At 42.5% G+C, this 19,145-nt stretch overlaps 1 protein-coding gene across 2 annotated transcripts; it reads right to left on the bottom strand.

Annotated features, from left to right (window-relative positions):
* Positions 1-317: 317 nt before the first annotated feature.
* On the bottom strand, positions 318-18,578 carry LOC139564420 (potassium voltage-gated channel subfamily V member 1-like). Of its 2 annotated transcripts, XM_071383934.1 has the most exons (4): positions 18,459-18,578; positions 12,668-12,880; positions 6,525-7,548; positions 318-1,366 (listed from the first exon to the last, which is right to left on the bottom strand). In XM_071383934.1, exons 3-4 carry the CDS (start codon positions 7,510-7,512, stop codon positions 870-872), a joined length of 1,485 nt encoding a protein of 494 aa, XP_071240035.1. In that variant the 5' UTR covers positions 7,513-7,548; positions 12,668-12,880; positions 18,459-18,578; the 3' UTR covers positions 318-869. The 2 variants fall into 2 exon arrangements, with proteins under 2 accessions (XP_071240035.1, XP_071240034.1); XM_071383933.1 differs by lacking the exons at positions 12,668-12,880; positions 18,459-18,578 and adding an exon at positions 10,638-10,858.
* Positions 18,579-19,145: the final 567 nt, after the last annotated feature.

Raw genomic sequence — 19,145 nt, 5'->3', positions numbered from 1 at the left:
GCCTTTTAAAGGGTTCTTTTAAGTTCCCCCACAGTTTCAATTTGAAGAACACCTAAAAGATCTTCCATTAACCTTTTCTTTTTAGAGCGTGATTATATTTCCTAGAACTGCCAAGGTTAGGGTCTGCTGCAGCAGTGCATGTCATTGCTAATCTACCACTGCTGGGGTTGTTGGGTGGAAATAATGTTTTAACCAGTTCAGGATATTCATGTGTGTGTATGCTCTGCATACAGCCTGTCGTGACTTGACTCGGAGACTCCTCCTCCCAGAGCCCTTTTGGTATTTCACTGTGACCCTGCAGGAAACAGAGACAGGGGTGAAGGCAAATGTGTTTATTGCTCTCCAGTGAAACCATGTTGTGCTGTTCTATACACCACAACATACTGCATCTTTCAATAAGTTTTAAAATATCAAACACAATATAACATCATTCAGTCTATACTGTACATCTTGTCTATGTGATACATTCAGAGGAGACAGAACATGCAATAGTTGTCAGAACACAACACTGAAAAAGGTTAGACATGAAAGATGTCCCCTCATCATCCTTTAGATATGTCCTATACATTGTACACTGTCATATTCTGATGGTGTTCTTAAAGCTGAAATCCTTAATGGTGTAACAACCACGTCAGTTTGCACAGTTTTTACCCCTCTGACATCATTGCACGTGTGATAAAAGAGCACAGTATGAACCGATTTACATTTTTACCATGCTTCGCGACGCTCCTCAGCTCCGAAACAAAAACAATAACAGTGGTGGGGCAGCCAGTGGTGTTTCCCCCTACTGCGGATTCCATCTTTAACCCAATGACTTAACTTTTCCATAGCTTTTTCTCCACAGCCGCTCTTGTGCTCCATCTTCCACACTACCACCAGAGCTCACCCCCTCCACTACTATGTGTGCTGGCCCTCTCCCTCCCTTGCAGCCTCAGCATCTCCATCACACTCATGGCGTAAACATCCCTCAGGTTCACCCCTCCTCCCCTTGCTGCCAGCCTCTTGAGCGCCTCCCCGTGCCGCAGCGCCGCCTCCTTCATCTTGAGAGTGAAGTAGCAGGCAGAGAAGCGGTCGTTGATGATAGCGATGGGCAGTGCCAAGATCAGGATGCCAGACAAGATGCAGAGAAAGGCCAGCACCTTGCCCAGGGTGGTGTCGGGGCGGATGTCTCCGTAGCCCACCGTGGTCATGGAGGTGGTGGCCCACCACCAGGCACACGGCACGCTGCTGAAGGTGGTACCGGGGATGTCATGCTCCAGGGAGAACTCCACCGTGGCGAAGATGGAGATGCCCACGGAGAGGAAGAGGAGCAAGAGACCCACCTCCTCGTAGCACTGGGTGATGGTCAGGCCCAGGGACTTGAGGCCTGGGGGACACAGGGATACAGAGGGCTGGGGTCAATTATACATCAGTTCAGGAGATTAAATGCCAGATTACTTATTCAGGTTGTACACCTGAAAGTGCATTGTCTAACGTTAGATAGTCTGACGGCTGTCTGCACTGATGCGTTCAAATGATGCCATCTGTTGGAAGACCATTCTGAAAGTGTACACTCTTTGATGGTACGCAAATCTTACAGAGTGTGGCAGTTGCATACTTTCAAGTGTAGAATAATTAACTGAATAATAAACTCTTAAAAGTCTTAATACCTTTTCACTTGCCTAACATGAAGGTACTATAGTGCATCTATTCAAATTATACACTGTATTCCACAAACAGCTAATATAAAAAATGATGTGTGAAACTCATGACTGAGAATTTAGTGGGGAAAATTGGAACAGCAAGCTGGCAGTTAAAATAAGTGCAACACTCTAAATATGCACAACTGCGCAGGTGGTAGGACTATTCACACACTGATATTGCTTGTAAGCTCTCCAAACTCTTGAAGTAGAAAATAAATATTTGGTTAAGTTTGCCAAGTAAGTATACTTTTTAATGTTCTTTTTGTGTACTGAAACACTATATGGGATCAAAATGAGACCTAGCTAGTACATTTGGTTCTTTGGAAGTTGTCTATAAACCAAACAGTAAAGCAAACGCATCTTTGTTTAGAAAATGATACAGTTATCGGGATGCACCTTTGTTCAGGATATTGTCAGACAGACATATTGTCACACACATGACAAGAACACTCCTGCCTTTATATTTTCAAGTCATTTTAGTCAGACCATGGGACTTAAACTGAACAAATGTCATAGACTCCTCAGAGATATCAAGATATACCAGCATGTAGACAAAGTGGAGAACATGCCCTGTAAATCCACATTTTTCCCCTAAAATAATCTGTTTTATTAACAGCTATCACCCAGAGTGAGAAATCTATTTTTCTCTCTTTTCCTGACGCAACATGCCATACTTACCAATTTGTTGAAGTAGCATACTAGAGGGAATATGGTACAATTGCAGTCATGGATGCCAACAAAGATTTGTAATACATACCATAATTCTATAAAAGTGTAATGATGGCCTGGTGTGTCAGTGCATCCTAGATCAAAGACAAAGTTGATCTCTCATCGCCTTTTCTTTTTTCTTCATTGAAAGGACAAGATGTGACGTGCTGGCTCTGTATCTGTCACAGTCTCTGGTCTACTTCCTCCCCTCTTATCTTCTCTTTTGGTGTGGTAACATCATCTCCCTTCATTATGCATGGCCTCACAGCCTACATCCCAAACCAGGGCTCTCATCCCTCGCCAAAATCAGTAACATCCAAGCCATTCACGTGCACGGACGCAAACGTACACAGACACAAACAAATGGACTCAGGAGCATTCTCTCATCTGTCAGACCCCTTCCCTCAATCTCCTGAGGAAATATGAATGAATATTTTTTCTCCTTCTCCTAGCTCGTCTCGTTCCCTTTCTCACTCTTGCTATTTAGTTCCATCCCAGGCTTTCTATTACCTTGAAAAATCTCAGACTCCAAGAGACTTCAAAGTATAATCTCTCCTGGGTCAGAAGCTAGTTTAATCACAGAAAAACTAAGAATTGGATTACAACCATATATATATATATATATATATATATATATATATATATCACATACACAGTTGAAGTCGGAAGTTTACATACACCTTAGCCAAATACATTTAAACTCACATTTCACAATTCTTGACATTTAATCCTAGTAAAAATTCCCTGTCTTAGGTCAGTTAGGATCACCACTTTATTTTAAAAGTGTGAGATGTCAGAATAATAGTAGAGAGAATAATTTATTTCAGCTTTTTCATCACATTCCCAGTGGGTCAGAAGTTTATACATACTCAATTAGTATTTGGTAGCATTGCTTTTAAATTGTTTAACTTGGGTCAAATGTTTTGGGTAGCCATCCACAAGCTTCCCACAATAATTTGGGTGAATTTTGGCCCATTCCTCCTGACAGAGCTGGTGTAACTGAGTCAGGTTTGTAAGCCTCCTTGCTCGCACACGCTTTTTCAGTTCTGCCCACAAATTTTGTATAGGATTGAGGTCAGGGCTTTGTGATGGCCACTCCAATACCTTGACTTTGTTGTCCTTAAGCCATTTTGCCACAACTTTGGAAGTATGCTTGGGGTCATTGTCCATTTGGAAGACCCATTTGCGACCCAGCTTTAACTTCCTGACTGATGTCTTGAGATGTTACTTCAATACATCCACATACTTTTCCTACCTCATGATGCCATCTATTTTGTGAAGTGCACCAGTCCCTCCTGCAGCAAAGCACCCCCACAACATGATGCTTCCACCCCCGTACTTCACGGTTGGGATGGTGTTCTTCGGCTTGCAAGCCTCCCCCTTTTCCTCCAAACATTGCGATGGTCATTATAGCCAAACAGTTCTATTTTTGTTTCATCAGACCAGAGGATATTTCTCCAAAAAGTACGATCTTTGTCCCCATGTGCAGTTGCAAACCGTAGTTTGGCTTTTTTAATGGCGGTCTTCCTTGCAACGAAGTACATTCATCTCTAGGAGACAGAACGTGTCTCCTTCCTGAGCGGTATGACGACTGCCTGGTCCCATGGTGTTTATACTTGCGTACTAGTGTTTGTATAGATGAACGTGGTACCTTCAGGCGTTTGAAATTGCTCCCAAGGATGAATTAGACTTGTGGAGGTCCACAATTTCTTTTCTGAGGTCTTGGCTGATTTCTTTTGATTATCCCATGATGTCAAGCAAAGAGGCACTGAGTTTGAAGGTAGGACTTGAAATAAATCCACAGGTAGACCTCCAATTGACTCAAATTATTTCAATTAGTCTATCAGAATCTTCTAAAGCCATGACATCATTTTCTAAGCTGTTTAAAAGGCACAGTCAACTTAGTGTATGTAAACTTCTGACCCACTGGAATTGTGATACAGTAAATTAAATGTGAAATAATCTGTCTGTAACAATTGTTGGAAAAATGACTTGTGTCATGCACAAAGTAGATGTCCTAACCGACTTGCCAAAACTATAGTTTGTTAACAATAAATATGCTGAGTGGTTGAAAAACTAGTTAATGACTCCAACCTAAGTGTATGTAAACTTCTGACTTCAACTGTATATTATATATATATATTATATATATATGCTAGATCAGCTTTAATATTGCAGATAGATTGTGTGTGGGCTTCTATCAATGTAATTGTCGGCATCATTTCCAATCCCGCATATATAATTATTTTGTAAATACACAGTACCAGTAAAAAGTTTGGACACACCTACTCATTCAAGGGTTTTTCTTTATTTTTTACTATTTTCTACATTGTAGAATAATAGTGAAGACATCAAAACTATGAAATAACACATAAGGAATCATGTAGTAACCAAAAAAAACTGTTAAATCTAAATATATTTTAGATTTTAAATTCTTCAAAGTAGCCACCCTTTGCATTCTCTCAACCAGCTTCACCTGGAATGCTTTTCCAAAAGTCTTGAAGGAGTTCCCACATATGCTGAGCACTTGTTGGCTGCTTTTCCTTCACTCTGTGTTCCAACTCATCCCAAACCATCTCAACTGAGTTGAGGTCGGGTGATAGTGGAGGCCAGGTCATCTGATGCAGCACTCCATCACTCTCCTTCTTGGTCAAATAGCCCTTACACAGCCTGGAGGTATGTTGGGTCATTGTTCTGTTGAAAAACAAATGATAGTGGGACTAAGCCCAAACAAGGTGGAATGGCGTATCGCTGGAGAATGCTGTGGTTGCCATGCTGGTTAAGTGTGCCTTCTAAATAAATCACAGACAGTGTCACTAGCAAAGCACCCCCACAGCATCACACCTCCTCCTCCATGCTTCATGAGGGGAACCACACATGCAGAGATCTGTTCACCTACTCTGCGTCTCACAAAGACACGGCGGTTGGAACCAAAAATCTCCAATTTGGAACAGATTTCCACCGGTCTAATGTCCATTGCTCGTGTTTCTTGGCCCTAGCAAGTCTCTTCTTATTATTGGTGTCCTTTAGTAGTGGTTTCTTTGCAGCAATTCGACCATGAAGGCCCTATTCACGCAGTCTCCTCTGAACAGTTGATATTGCGATGTGTCTGTTACTTGAACTCTGTGAAGCATTTATTTGGGCTGCAATTTCTGAGGCTGGTAACTATAATGACCTTATCCTCTGCAGTAGAGGTAACTCTGCGTCTTCCTTTCCTGTGGCGGTCCTCCATCATAGCGCTGGATGGTTTTTGCAACTGCACTTGGAAGTTCTTGAACTTTTCCGGATTGACTGACCTTCATGTCTTAAAGTAATGATGGGCGGTCATTTTTCTTTGCTTATTTGAGCTGTTCTTGCCATAATATGGACTTGGTCAATATTATTCTACAATGTAGACAATAGTAAAAATAAAGAAAATCCCTGGAATGAGTAGGTGTGTCCAAACTTTTGACTGGTACTGTGTATATAATTTTTAATATATTTTTAGTAAAATATATTTTCCTTTATTATTTTCCCCCACCACCCTCTCCTAATTGGAGTAAACTAATGGACAACAATACATAGGCTTCCACTTCCAGCTTAAGACACACTACTTACATTTCACGGACAGTACATTTTACATGAGTTATCTTTTGTCCCAGCCTTCAGCTACCCTCAACCCCTCCCATCTATCTCTGAAGACCATCCAGTTCTGATTTCTAACTGCCATGTATTTTTTCCACTGTGCTGTGATGTTTCACAAAAGTTCTGACTCTTTCTATTCTTATAGTTTCAACAGATTCTTCAGAATTTTGGGCCTACAGACTACAACGACACACTGTTGTACAAGTAACACCAGCCATCTTGTCTGACTACCCTGCTGTACTTTTTACACACATCTACAAATCACCTAATGAGTTGCTGGAAGAAAGAAATAAGTGATATATCCTTTGAAAATAATGATGTATCTCAACTGGATTGCTACCTTCAAAATCAACTTTGAGATCCTGGACAATCTGACATCCTGGACAATTTGACATCCTGGACTACTGCAGCTTGGCGTGACAAATGATAGGTAGCGGCATCAGGTTTAGGAATCATGACAGGATTAAAATGGCTGCGTATACTGTATGTTTGGATAGACGACTACATTACCTGTGGAGTGGCGTCCTAGTTTGAGCATGCGGAGGGACCTCATGAGCCTGAGCACCTGCACCACGCGGCCCATGTTCTCCAGCTCTGTAGAGCCACCGTGCAGACTCTCAACTGCCAGAGTCACATAGAAGGGCAGGATGGCCAGCAGGTCGATCACATTGGGAACACTACGGGTGAAGCGGCACTTGTCGCGCACGGAGACAAAGCGCAACACCAGCTCGCCGGTGAACCACACCACGCACAAATATTCCAGTGCGTCCACGAAGAAAGGTGTACCCCCATCATTGCCCCCGCTCTCGTCACCGATCCCGTTCCCACACACATTCCCCAGGTCCAGCGAGATGAGCACAATGTTGACAATGGACACCGCCACGAAGATGATGGACAGCGTGCCGAAGGCGCGTGCCGCTCGTGAAGACTCTGGCTTCTCCAGCAGGTCCCACAGGCGCCGCCGGAGATCTGGGCACGCAGCGCCGTTGAAGTCGTCGTCCTGGCTTTCGTCAGTCTCAGCCTCGTTCCGCATGTCCAGGCTCTCCTTGAGCTCCTTGCGGCGGTAGTAGCGTTCCCGACAGCAGGGGTCGATGCAGAGCTCGTCGATGCCCCAGTACTCAATCTCCTGGAAGAAGGAGAGCACGCAAAGCTCCTCCCTGACATGCAGGTGGCCTGTGCGGTAGAAGTTAATCACATACTGGAAGGTCTGTGAGCTGCGGTCGAAGAAGAACTCATTCTTCAGGAAGTCAGCGTCGTCACAGAGCTCCAGGGCAGAGTCCCGTGTGGACAGGGCCAGCTTGCCCAGACGGGTTTCTGGGTGGGATGCCAGCAGCTCCTGCGAGAGAACGTAGCGGCTACCTCCCACGTTGATGGTGAAGAAGTCCAGTGGGTCGTCACAGACAAGAGGGGGCTCGCTGTAGAAGACGCTAGAGTCTATGGACACGAGGGAGGTCCTGTCCCTGTAGAACTCAGCTGGGCTGGATGAGCTGCTCATCATGGCGGGCACAGGCCTGCCTGGGGTGGAGGGGAAAACCTGAAGGGCACCAGGAGTGCAGTTGGGTATCAAGGAAAAGGTAAACACTGAGGTCAACATTTGTTCAGGTTCAAAATAATGACTGGCACCAAATCCAATTGAGACCACATAGAAAACAGTTAACATGTAAGGTAGAATCTTCATACTAATTCCAAGAGCAATTCTCTACTCCGTCCCTGCTTGTTCCATCCCCTGTGTAGCCTATTAGCCATGTGGCAAGGGAATACATTGTACAGCTTGGCTAGAAGCAGCCATTAGTTATCCCTAATCCTCAGTTAAACTCCCTCTGCTCCCTGAATGAAGGAATCCACATTTCCTTGGCTGCTCCTACCAAGAGCATCGTGTCTGACATCAGATGAGTGAGAGGGAGAGAGAGAGCGAGAGAGAAAGAGGGGAAGACAGGGAAAGAGCCTCTGGCCGTGTCCTGCTTCTTCAAAGCTCTTTGTGGAGATTTCAATATTTTAGCTGGCCTACCTAATTAATAGAATTAATGTTCCTATTCCTGTAATCATTAATTCCCTTTGTTAAGTCTATCTGCTATCTAACAACGTCATGGTGGTCATTTTAAGTCGCACATATTTAAAAGATAAATCCTGAAAAATGGATATCAGAGCAGTTGATCTGTTGGCAAGAACACAGACACTGTAAAATGTGCTCACCTGTCATGATTGAAAGGCACTACCATATACTGAAAACATGCCCTGTGTGTAAAAGTGGTGAAAGATTTTCCTCCATTTTAAGTGAGAGGAGGAAGATAATGCCTAAGCTACACCAATTGATATAATAACAATAACAAATCCAAAAGGGGCAAAATGTGAATTGCTATTTAAACCAAAAGCTGAAATGGTCCTACCAAACAAGTTTCTGGGTATGGAGATATTCTGGTTATGTTTACTCTTCATGTTTCTACTGTCTCTAAATGGCTGTGTGAAGTCAGACGTTTACATACACTTAGGTTGGAGTCATTAAAACTCGTTTTTCAACCACTCCACAAATTTCTTGTTAACAAACTATAGTTTTGGCAAGTCGGTTAGGACATCTACTTTGTGCATGACACAAGTAATTTTTCCAACAATTCTTTACAGACAGATTATTTCACTGTATCACATTTCCAGTGGGTCAGAAGTTTACATACACTAAGTTGACTGTGCCGTTAAACAGCTTGGAAAATTCCAGAAAATTATGTCATGGCGTTAGAAGATTCTCATAAATGATGTCAATTAGCCTGAGTCAATTGGAGGTGTACTTGTGGATGTATTTCAAGGCCTAACTTCAAACTCGGTGCCTCTTTGCTTGACATCATGGGAAAATCAAAAGAATTCAGCCAAAACCTCAGAAAACAATTGTAGACCTCCACAAGTCTGGTTCATCCTTGGGAGTAATTTCCAAACGCCTGAAGGTACCACATTCATCTGTATAAACAATAGTACGCAAGTATAAACACCATGGGACCACGCAGTCGTCATACCGCTCAAGAAGGAGACGCGTTCTGTCTCCTAGAGATGAACGTACTTTGGTGCGAAAAGTGCAAATCAATCCCAGAACAACAGCAAAGGACCTTGTGAAGATTCTGGAGGAAACAGGTACAAAAGTATCTATATCCACAGTAAAACGAGTCCTATATTGACATAACCTGAAAGGCCGCTCAGCAAGGAAGAAGCCACTGCTCCAAAACCTCCATAAAAAAGCCAGACTACGGTTTTCTGCACATGGGGACAAAGATCATACTTTTTTGAGAAATGTCCTCTGGTCTGATGAAACAAAAATAGAACTGTTTGGCCATAATGACCTTCGTTATGTTTGGAGGAAAAAGGGGGAGGCTTGCAGGCTGAAGAACACCATCCCAACCGTGAAGCACGGGGGTGGTAGCATCATGTCGTGGGGGTGCTTTGCTGCAGGAGGGACTGGTGCACTTCACAAAATAGATGGCATCATGAGGTAGGAAAACTATGTGGATATATTGAAGCAACATCTCAAGACATCAGTCAGGAAGTTAAAGCTTGGTCACAAATGGGCAATGACCCCAAGCATACTTCCATAGTTGTGGCTTAATGGCTTAAGGACAACATAATCAAGGTATTATGAGTGGCCATCAAAAAGCCCTGACCTCAAACCTATATAAAATGTGTGGGCAGAACTGAAAAAGCGTGTGCGAGCAAGGAGGCCTACAACCTGATTCAGTTACATCAGCTCTGTCAGGAGGAATGGGCCAAAATTCACCCAACTTATTGTTGGAAGCTTGTGGAAGGCTACCCGAAACAATTGACCCAAGTTAAACAATTTAAAGGCAATGTTACCAAATACTAATTGAGTGTATGTAAACTTCTGACCCACTGGGAATGTGATGAAAAAAATGTAATCTAAAATAAATCATTCTCTACTATTATTCTGACATTTCACATTCTTAAAATAAAGTGGTGATCCTAACTGACCTAAAACAGGGAATTTTTACTAGGATTAAATGTCAGGAATTGTGAAAAACTGAGTAAAAATGTATTTGGCTGAGGTGTATGTAAACTTCCGACTTCAACTGTATAATGAGAAAATAATGGATTTTTAATGGATCATTGCAGAAGATATTTGATGAGCATACATGACAGAAAAGGCAGGATAAATGGGGGTGTCTAGACATTTTAAACTGGCATCCTATTACACAATAACAATATTATATTACTGGCACAACATCATAATGAAAATGAAAGGTATCCATGGTTTTAATTTCACTCGCAAATAAAATAACTACCTACATTTTGTAAGCCTAGGAGGTGAGCAGTTTGGATTATGTAATAAAAGAGCAACACATGTGTTTCGAATTAAAAATAGCTGTAGATATTCTGGTTATTATATGAATCATGAATAAATATACAGGTTGCTGTCAAATATTTATTAGATTGAAATAAAGTATTAATATGTTTTGCATTAAATTGTTTTGTTGTCAGAGATAGTATGTTACTGGAATGAACCATCTCTGAAAGATTAGCCTATACTGTACCAAGTGCACCACAAAACTACAGTAGTAGCCACGAAACTAGCCCAACTAATATAACTTAGCCAATTTAACATAACAAGGGCGAAAAGATTGGTCTTACCTGGCTATATATTGAGAGTTTCCATCTTGATAAAAGGGATGGTTGAGTTTTCCATCCTCTCCATTAGCCAAGTTATTTTTTATACTCTGCGTAAAACAGTCAGTTATGTGTTTTGACACTAGTGTTGGTCATGATTCTTATCTTCTTGCGAGCAGAAATGAAAAAGAGCTCCAGTTATTCGAAGAAAACATGACAAAACTCCGTGCGTTTCAGACAGCTCTATGACCTCAGATGCGCACCGCGCACTAGACCATCTTGGCTCTGTCCTTGCTATTGTGGATCCTTTGGACGTCCCTACCCCTTTAAAGTTGAAATAAAAAATGGTTAGGGTTAATGGTAGGGGATAATGTTATGGTATGGACGTCCAAAGGATTCCGGATTGTACTAACCCTCTTGGCTCGCGGTGCCGTTTAAAAATGTTGGGTAGCAACGAGCACACGCAAGGAGGGGCGTTTTTCTGAATATAGCGGATGCAAATGTCTTATGGGTCCAATTTACCTTATTCATATTAGAAACCATGAAAATAAATACTTCATATGAAAGTTTTGAACGCTGGCTTATCAATGATATTACAATATGCAGATGGATATTTCCAGAGAGATGGTATTTTAGACAATTTCACAAAATTGTTCCATCAAAAAATGTGTCCCATCTCAAAGGTTTTCTAACTTTAACACATATTTTTGTCCATTCAAACATGTCTCTGAAAAAGGGCTCATCTACATGCACCATTGTATGTTCTCATCTTATTTGTATTTGCAAAAGTCCCCCAACCATATTCTTTGAATCAGACAAAGCCAAGGGTCCTCAATTTAATTTTTACCTGCCATTTCAGTTCTGTAATGAGATTTATTTTCCTTCCTTGTTCAATAAGAGGAAGCCAAAGCAGGGGAGAAACGTCAAAGTACTTTTTTGTAGGATTTTGGTACTTAAAATATCCACATCTAGGTTCTTAAAATATCCACATCTATTTGTACAGATCTAGGACACTATTTTTAAAAGGTAGGTTACTGAATTCCCATTTCGTTTCTACTTGTCACAGTTCACCTTCCGTTGACCCCAGAGAGCCCTCGGATCTTTTCTTCACTCCCCATGGCATTTATGGAAGCGTTGAGACAGGCTTGGTCTGCCGTGACTGCACATCCACAGCTCTCCAGACATGCAATTACTGTCCATCTATATGTGACATTTCTCACATTGTTCACCCATGTGCATGGAAAGAATATGTATATAATAGGATACAATGGGTCCTATGTGACATGCAGGACATCAGGATCCAGGTTTATCTGTAAAGTGTCTACGAAAAATGATAGTTTCAAGTTCATATGGCTACAGAGTTAATATATCAATAGTATACTATTGTTCGATTGAGACTTTTTAATTTATCTGCAGTCCCACTAACATTTATCTAAGCAATTTGGTGGCAGTTTCCAGAGGCACTGTAATATCTGTACCATTTCTCCCATTGATAAGTTACTTGGCACCATCTTCTGTTCATGAGAGGTATCACAAAGATCATTATTGTGATGGGTCCGTTTTATTTTATCACCAAGATTAATATGTGATGGGTCCGTTTTATTTTATCACCAAGATTAATATGTGATGGGTTCGTTTTATTTTATACACATCCATCTGCTGTTCATGAGAGTTATCAACAATATTCAAATTGGGATTGGTCCGTTTTATTTCATGCACAACAATCATTTTGTATTATTCATTCATTTAAAAAAATATCAGTCCCAAAAGGTGGTATCATTTACAAAAAATAAGAGATATTTTAGAGTAATAACTAACTCACACCTCCAGAGAGTATGGACCAGACAGTGATCAGAATTTTGAGCTCCTCAATTCAGTTGGTTTCTCCTCCTCATCGAGTCCGTTTTCAATAGTCACGCTCTCTGATGTTCCAACATCAACAAGTAAAAATCCATAAGTATGGTGCTTGATTCAATTCACATACTTCACAATTCAAATATAGACAGCTAAAATGTATAAAACAGTAATATATTTTTGTATAAAAAATGTATTACCCAGATTGTCTTCTCCACGAGTGGGTCTATGTAGTCTTGGAGCTCAGTATTGAGGGTCTCTGGCAGTAGAACGCACAGCCCCCGCCGATGAAGGGCAGGAGGCCACAGATGAGCATGGACAGGGCCTGGTGGTACACATCTAGCAGATGCATCAGAGGGGCCAGGATGCCCGCCCCACGGGCACACATGGAGTTCAGACCCACACCATTCTGTCTGCAAGGACGACATGAAGAAGGACATGGCAATAAATGTATCCAAAAGTGGATGAGGAGAAAATTTGACATACACAGTATGAAGAATGAGGATATTATTCTGCTGTAATAAACAGTATACATTGGGAATTTACCTAACCTTACAACGGTGGGATAGAGTTCAGCAGTATATACATAGACAATAGTGAAAGAGGCTGCTATAGCAAACGTTCCAGTCACTGCAATGATTGTCACCAATACTGGAAGGTCTAAGGGTCAAAATAAGACAGAAATAAGTACCACCAACAGGTATGTTTCAGAATATAATGCCAACTACACCAAGTTCAGGAAAATTGGGGGGGTTCTTGGGGGTGGGGAATGGAATTATTTGTATTTTTTAGTTTTAGTTTTCTTCTTGGGGGGGGGGGGGGGGGTCTCAAATGGTTGAGGGACAGCTATTGGGGAACTGTGGGGGGGGATCTTGGAGGGTTCGGGTTCACATTTTTTGGCCTGGTGGGAGATCTGTCAACGTGCCCTTGAGCAGGGCATCGACCCTGGATGCTTCTTTCTGTGTGTCGCTCTGAATGGAAGTCTGTTGGATGACTGGTATGATGTAGTTGTTGAGCGGCTTCACTGCAAGTATATTGTATGTTTTGGATATTCAATAAAACATTTAAAAAGTTCCGGCGAAATACGCCAAAGATAAAACATTTGAATGCTACACAGTATAAACCCAGATTGGGTAGGTGTTTGAGCATTTGCATAACTGGAAACAGCCTTCAGAAGTGTACTGGTGTACTGGTCCACCCAGCCCCTTCAAAATAGGAAAATAACAATCACACACTACAAAGGTTTGGGGCTGTCAGCCCGCTCAATAGTCAAACACTGTTTGATGATTGTAGACAGTACAAGGTGTTATATTTTGGCTAATTGAGATTAGAGATTGGAGTTTGTGGTAAGAGACAACCTGGGAGTATTGCCCCACCTAGCACAAATGTGTTCATAGCATTGCCTTATATTGTCATGCCGACCACGAACCGAAGGCCAATGTAGACATAGATGTCGGGGGAGAAGGCAGCGGCCACTCCAAACAGCAACTGGATTGGCAGGGAAACGAGGATGGCGAAGCGACAACCAAACCTGCGGGGGTATTTCACATTTTTGGGGTGACCTCTTCACTAAACTCGTGACAATTTATAAGTGGATTGTGTGTTTTACCTGTCTGCTATAGGACCAAACACCAGGGACCCTATTAGGAGGCCGGTCATGTAGATAGACTGTGATGCCTCACTCACACATTTGCTTTCACACACCAGGTTAAACTGATGAGGAGGAAAGGAAAGAGGAGAGAATTTAGTTGCTTTTGATAATCAGGAAATGGATTGCTTCTTTTCATAATAAAAGCGCCATACATGCCTAATCTCACAATATATCAGATACAGTGCATTCGGAAAGTATTCAGACCTTTTCTTTTCCACATTTTGTTACGTTACAGCCTTATTCTAAAATGCATTGAATTGTTTTTTCCCCTCAATCTACACACAATACCACACAATGACAAAGCAAAAACAGTTTTTTATTATTTCACCGTAGGCAGCGATTACAGCCTCAAGCCTTCTTGGGTATGACGCTACAAGCTTGGCACACCTGTATTTTCTCCCATTCTTCTCTGCAGATCCTCTCAAGCTCTGTCAGGTTGGAAGGGGAGACTTGTCCCGAAGCCACTCCTGCGTTGTCTTGGCTGTGTGCTTAGGGTCGTTGTCCTGTTGGAAGGTGAACCTTCAACCTGCTCAGGACCTCAAACTGGGGTTTCATCAAGGATCTCTCTCTGTACTTTGCTCTGTTCATCTTTCCCTCGATCCTGACTAGTCTCCCAGTCCTTTCCACTAAAAAACATCCTCAAAATTGGATGCAAACACCACCACGCTTCACCGTAGGTATGGTGCCAGGTTTCCTCCAGACGTGACGCTTGGCATTCAGGCCAAAGAGTTCAATCTTGGTTTCATCGAACCAGAGAATCTTGTTTCTCATGGTCTGTGAGTCCTTTAGGTGCCTTTTAGCAAACTCCAGGAAGGTTTTCATGTGCCTTTTACTGAGGAGTGGCTTCCATCTGGCCACTCTACCATAAAGGCCTGATTGGTGGAGTGCTGCAGAGATGGTTGTCCTTCTGCAAGCTTCTCCCATCTCCACAGAGGAACTCCGGAGCTCTGTCAGAGTCACCTCCCTGACCAAGGCCCTTCCCCCCCGATTGCTCAGTTTGGCCGAGTGGCCAGCTCTAGGAAGAGTCTTGGTGGTTCCAAACTTCTTCCATTTAAGAATGATGGAGGCCACTGTGTTTTTGGGGATCTTCAATGCTGCAGAATTTGTTTTTGTAACATTCCCCAGATCTGTGTCTCAACAATCCTGTCTCGGGGCTCAACGGACAATTCCTTCGACCTCATGACTTGGTTTTTGCTCTGACATGCACTGTCAACTGTGGGACCTTATATAGACAGGTGTGTGCCTTTACAAATCATGTCCAATCAATTGAATTTACCATAGGTGGAGTCCAATCCAGTTGTAGAAACATCTCAAGGATGATAAATGGAAACAGGATGCATCTGAGCTCAATTTCAAGTCTCATAGCAAAGGGTCTTAATACTTACCTAAATAAGGTATTTCTGTTTTAATTTTTTAATCAAATTAAGGTGCAGTTTGTGATTGGATCAGGTAGATCTGCCACTGACATGGCCTTTCTTCTGAGGCAGCTATTTGTTTTAATCCTGGGATTTTGCAAGCTTCTGGGCAAAGGATCTGCAGAGATAGGTGCGACCGGACTCCAAGGACTGCAAGCCCAGGTCATTGTATGCAGGAGGTGTAGGTGGTGCCCATGATGATTTTGGTTGAATGTCGTTGGACCTTCTCAAGTTGGTTGTGTTGGTGGGCTATGAGACCTGGGTGCCATACTGGAGTGGCGTACTCTAGGTCTTCAGGGGGGGGGGGGTGAAGTGGCAAAGATGGTTCTTCATGAAGAGACTTTGGTTCCCTTTGGTGGTGATGTGTGTGTCCCCTTTTAAGTTGTCTTGGAGTGTCACACCGAGCTCTTTAGCGCTGGACACCACCTCAAGGCCGGAGATGGATAATGGCAGAGGGTGGATCAGGATTGTGACTGAAACAGGTGTACATGACATTGCACTTTATTGGTTGAGATTCATCTTGTTTTGTTCTGACCAGTCGGTTAGTTGGTAGAGGCCCTGATGTATTTTGGAAGTGTCACGTGTCTTGATTCTATAAGGTTCAGGTCATCCACAAAGGAGGAGTTGGATAGGGTACCCTCTGATTTTTATTTTATTTAACTAGGCAAGTCAGTTAAGAACAAATTCTTAATTACAATGGCGGCCTACCAAAAGCAAAAGGGCTTCTGCGGGGATGGGGGCTGGGATTAAAAATAAAAACAAATATAGGACAAAACACACATCACGACAAGAGAGACAACACAACACTACATAAAGAGAGACCCAAGACAACATAGCAAGGCAGCAACACAACATGACAACAACATGGTAGCAACACAACATGGTAGCAGCACAAAACATGGTACAAACATTATTGGGCACAGACAATAGCACAAAGGGCAAGAAGGTAGAGACAACAATACATCATGCAAAGCAGCCACAACTGTCAGTAAGAGTATCCATAATTTAGTCTTTGAATGAAGAGATTGAGATAAAACTGCCCAGTTTGAGTGTTTGTTTGTAGCCTGTTCCAGTCGCTAGCTGCAGCGAACTGAAAAGAGGAGCGACCCATGGATGTGTGTGCTTTGGGGACAGGTGTTGTATGTGGAGGATGAGGCCTGCAGTAGATATCTCAGTTAGGGGGGAGTGAGGCCTAAGAGGGTTTTATAAATAAGCATCAACCAGTGGGTCTTGCGACGGGTATACAGAGATGACCAGTGTACAGAAGAGTATAGAGTCCAGTGATGTGTCCTATAAGGAGCATTGGTGGAAAATCTGATTGCCGAATGGTAAAGAACATCTAGCCGCTCAAGAGCACCCTTACCTGCTGTTGTTGGAATTTATATGTTTAAATGAATGATGAGAATACTCCACCCTGAAACCATATAATTGTATGAAATTGACTAGAATCATAAAGTTATAATTAATGATGTGTGTAGTTTTAGTCAGTAAAACAAAATGTCTATTATAGTATCTTAAAAACAGACTGTCTGAGCAAGATTCGGTGCCGACCTTGGCTGGGGGGCCACTGAGAGTACTTCCCAGGGTCTCCCTATCTTGAGGGAGGACGGGGAATGAGTCTCACGGACTCCCCTAATCTTTGTCGGCTGGGTAGTAGGACAGTATGTGCGTAGGACACCTACTGTTTGTGTGTAAATGTATGTGCGTATGAATTCTGTTTGTGTGCAAGAGTATGTGCGTAAGGAGCTAGTATAAAATGAATGGTTTTGTACAACTAACCAGCGCGCCCGTGAATAAACATTTTGACTATCATAGCTGGGCCCTCTGTCTGTTTCATTCAACCAGTATCTTACAAATCCTGGGTTACAGACTGAGTAATTAATTGAAGTTCAGTTTATGAACATTGAGAACAAAATTCTCTTGACACCTGCGCCATTGACATGAGCCACAAATACATTTGGACCAAGCCGTGTGCCCTGGGGGAGGCCACAGGAAAGTTCTTGAGGCCTGAGATACAAGATCCCATGAGATTCTAACCTGACTACGGCCGGAATGGAAGTTTCAAATTCATGGCATGGTCTCTGGTTGGACAGATAATTGCAAAAGGTGTTTCATTGCAATGGTGTGATCCACAAGATCAAAGGCCGTGCTGTAGTCCATCAGTACCAATGTGCTGGAGGTGCCTCTGGTGTTTGCTGTTCTGTATAGGCAGTGGGTGATTGAGTGTCCGTTGAGGCAGCCAAACTGTTGTTTGGAGATGTTCTTTTGGATATCCTGTGTTGCCCATTCAACAACAAAACCTTCACACGCCTTTACCAGAAGGGGCGTGAGCAAGACTGGCCGTAGCTGGTCAATGCTCAGAGGATTACTCTTCAGCAGTGAATCTGCCACTGATGAAGGGGCTTTTCTGGTTGGAACGGAGAGTAGTCTCCTGTGCATTTCCCATGGTTCAACAGTAGGGAGTGGCATAGCTGGCAAAAATCTAGGTCGGTCTGACAGGTGTAGTGTAGGTAATGATGTGGTGACAGATGAAAACTTGGCATTTATAGCATTGGCAATGGCAGAATGGTTGTCTGAGTGGAGCCTGTCAACTTTGATGGAAATTGTCTTTTTACTCCTGGTCAGAGATGTATTTTGATGGTACCATGTGGTTATGGCACCTGCTTTTTGCTAACCGTAAAGAGTGTAGCATACAAATCATAAAGAGTGTACCGTGCATCAAAGATTATGATTTTTTTTTAAAGGTTAAATATTTTATTTCCAGTCACATAAATAAACCTATATTTTAAGCCCGGAAAGCAACCCGGCCTTTCCATAATACACTCAGCCTAGTGTGGGATAGAATGAAAAAATCCCATTCTGAAAAAGCACTAATATTGTGAAATAGCCCAAATGCAACAGTCGCCTCGTTAGTTTTAGGCCTACCTTTACCAGGTGAGGCCCTTGCCCCCGCTGTTTTCCTGCACAACAAAGTAAAGGTGGTAGCAGCAGAAAGTACTGTACAGCGTATCCCGTTGATCGGTTTCTTCTGATTAATTGACATGCCAAAATGTAACTCTGAGGGAGTTATATTAACCTGAGCCGCGTTGCACGCGAACGGGCAAAAGCCGTGAGGGAGGAGCGCAAATCTCAACTCGAACAGTAATCTGCGCAACTAGGTTATGTTAACAAGGCAGCATGATGCATCGTCCAGAAACATAAACATATCTATTTTCCATAAAATATTGTAACGACATATTCGAATTTTCAAACTAGTTTTCAGTGGGAAGGAAGATAAAGCGTTTTTATCAAAAGCAATCCCTTTTGCATGTAAAAAAACAAACAAAAAACCCCACAATGTACTCATTACTCTATGTGCTTATGCCCGGTTCAAAATAACTGGGAACTCGGAAAAATACAAGGTCGAATCATGACGTCAGTGATATTCAGGTCGGAAAGTCGGAGCTCTAGAAAGACGTCCGAGTTCCAGAGTTGGAATTCCGAGTTGGCGGACCATTCAAATCGATTTTCCCCAGTTGGAACCACTTTTTTTCTCTCCGAGTAACCAGTTGTTCTGAACGCACATTTTGAGCCAGTGCATTTTTTCACCCGCTTTAAACTCCTGCCACCGGG

This window comes from Salvelinus alpinus, chromosome 35 (genome assembly GCF_045679555.1).
Source record: "Salvelinus alpinus chromosome 35, SLU_Salpinus.1, whole genome shotgun sequence".
Taxonomy (NCBI): domain Eukaryota; kingdom Metazoa; phylum Chordata; class Actinopteri; order Salmoniformes; family Salmonidae; genus Salvelinus; species Salvelinus alpinus.
This window is presented reverse-complemented; position numbering and strand designations above follow the sequence as displayed.

Excerpts from the sequence above, each read along its gene's own strand:
- LOC139564420 (XM_071383934.1), bottom strand. The coding sequence starts at position 7,512 with ATGATGAGCAGCTCATCCAGCCCAGCTGAGTTCTACAGGGACAGGACC. Across the intron at positions 1,367-6,524 it reads ACTAGGACGCCACTCCACAG|GCCTCAAGTCCCTGGGCCTG; the intron begins GTAATGTAGTCG and ends TGTGTCCCCCAG.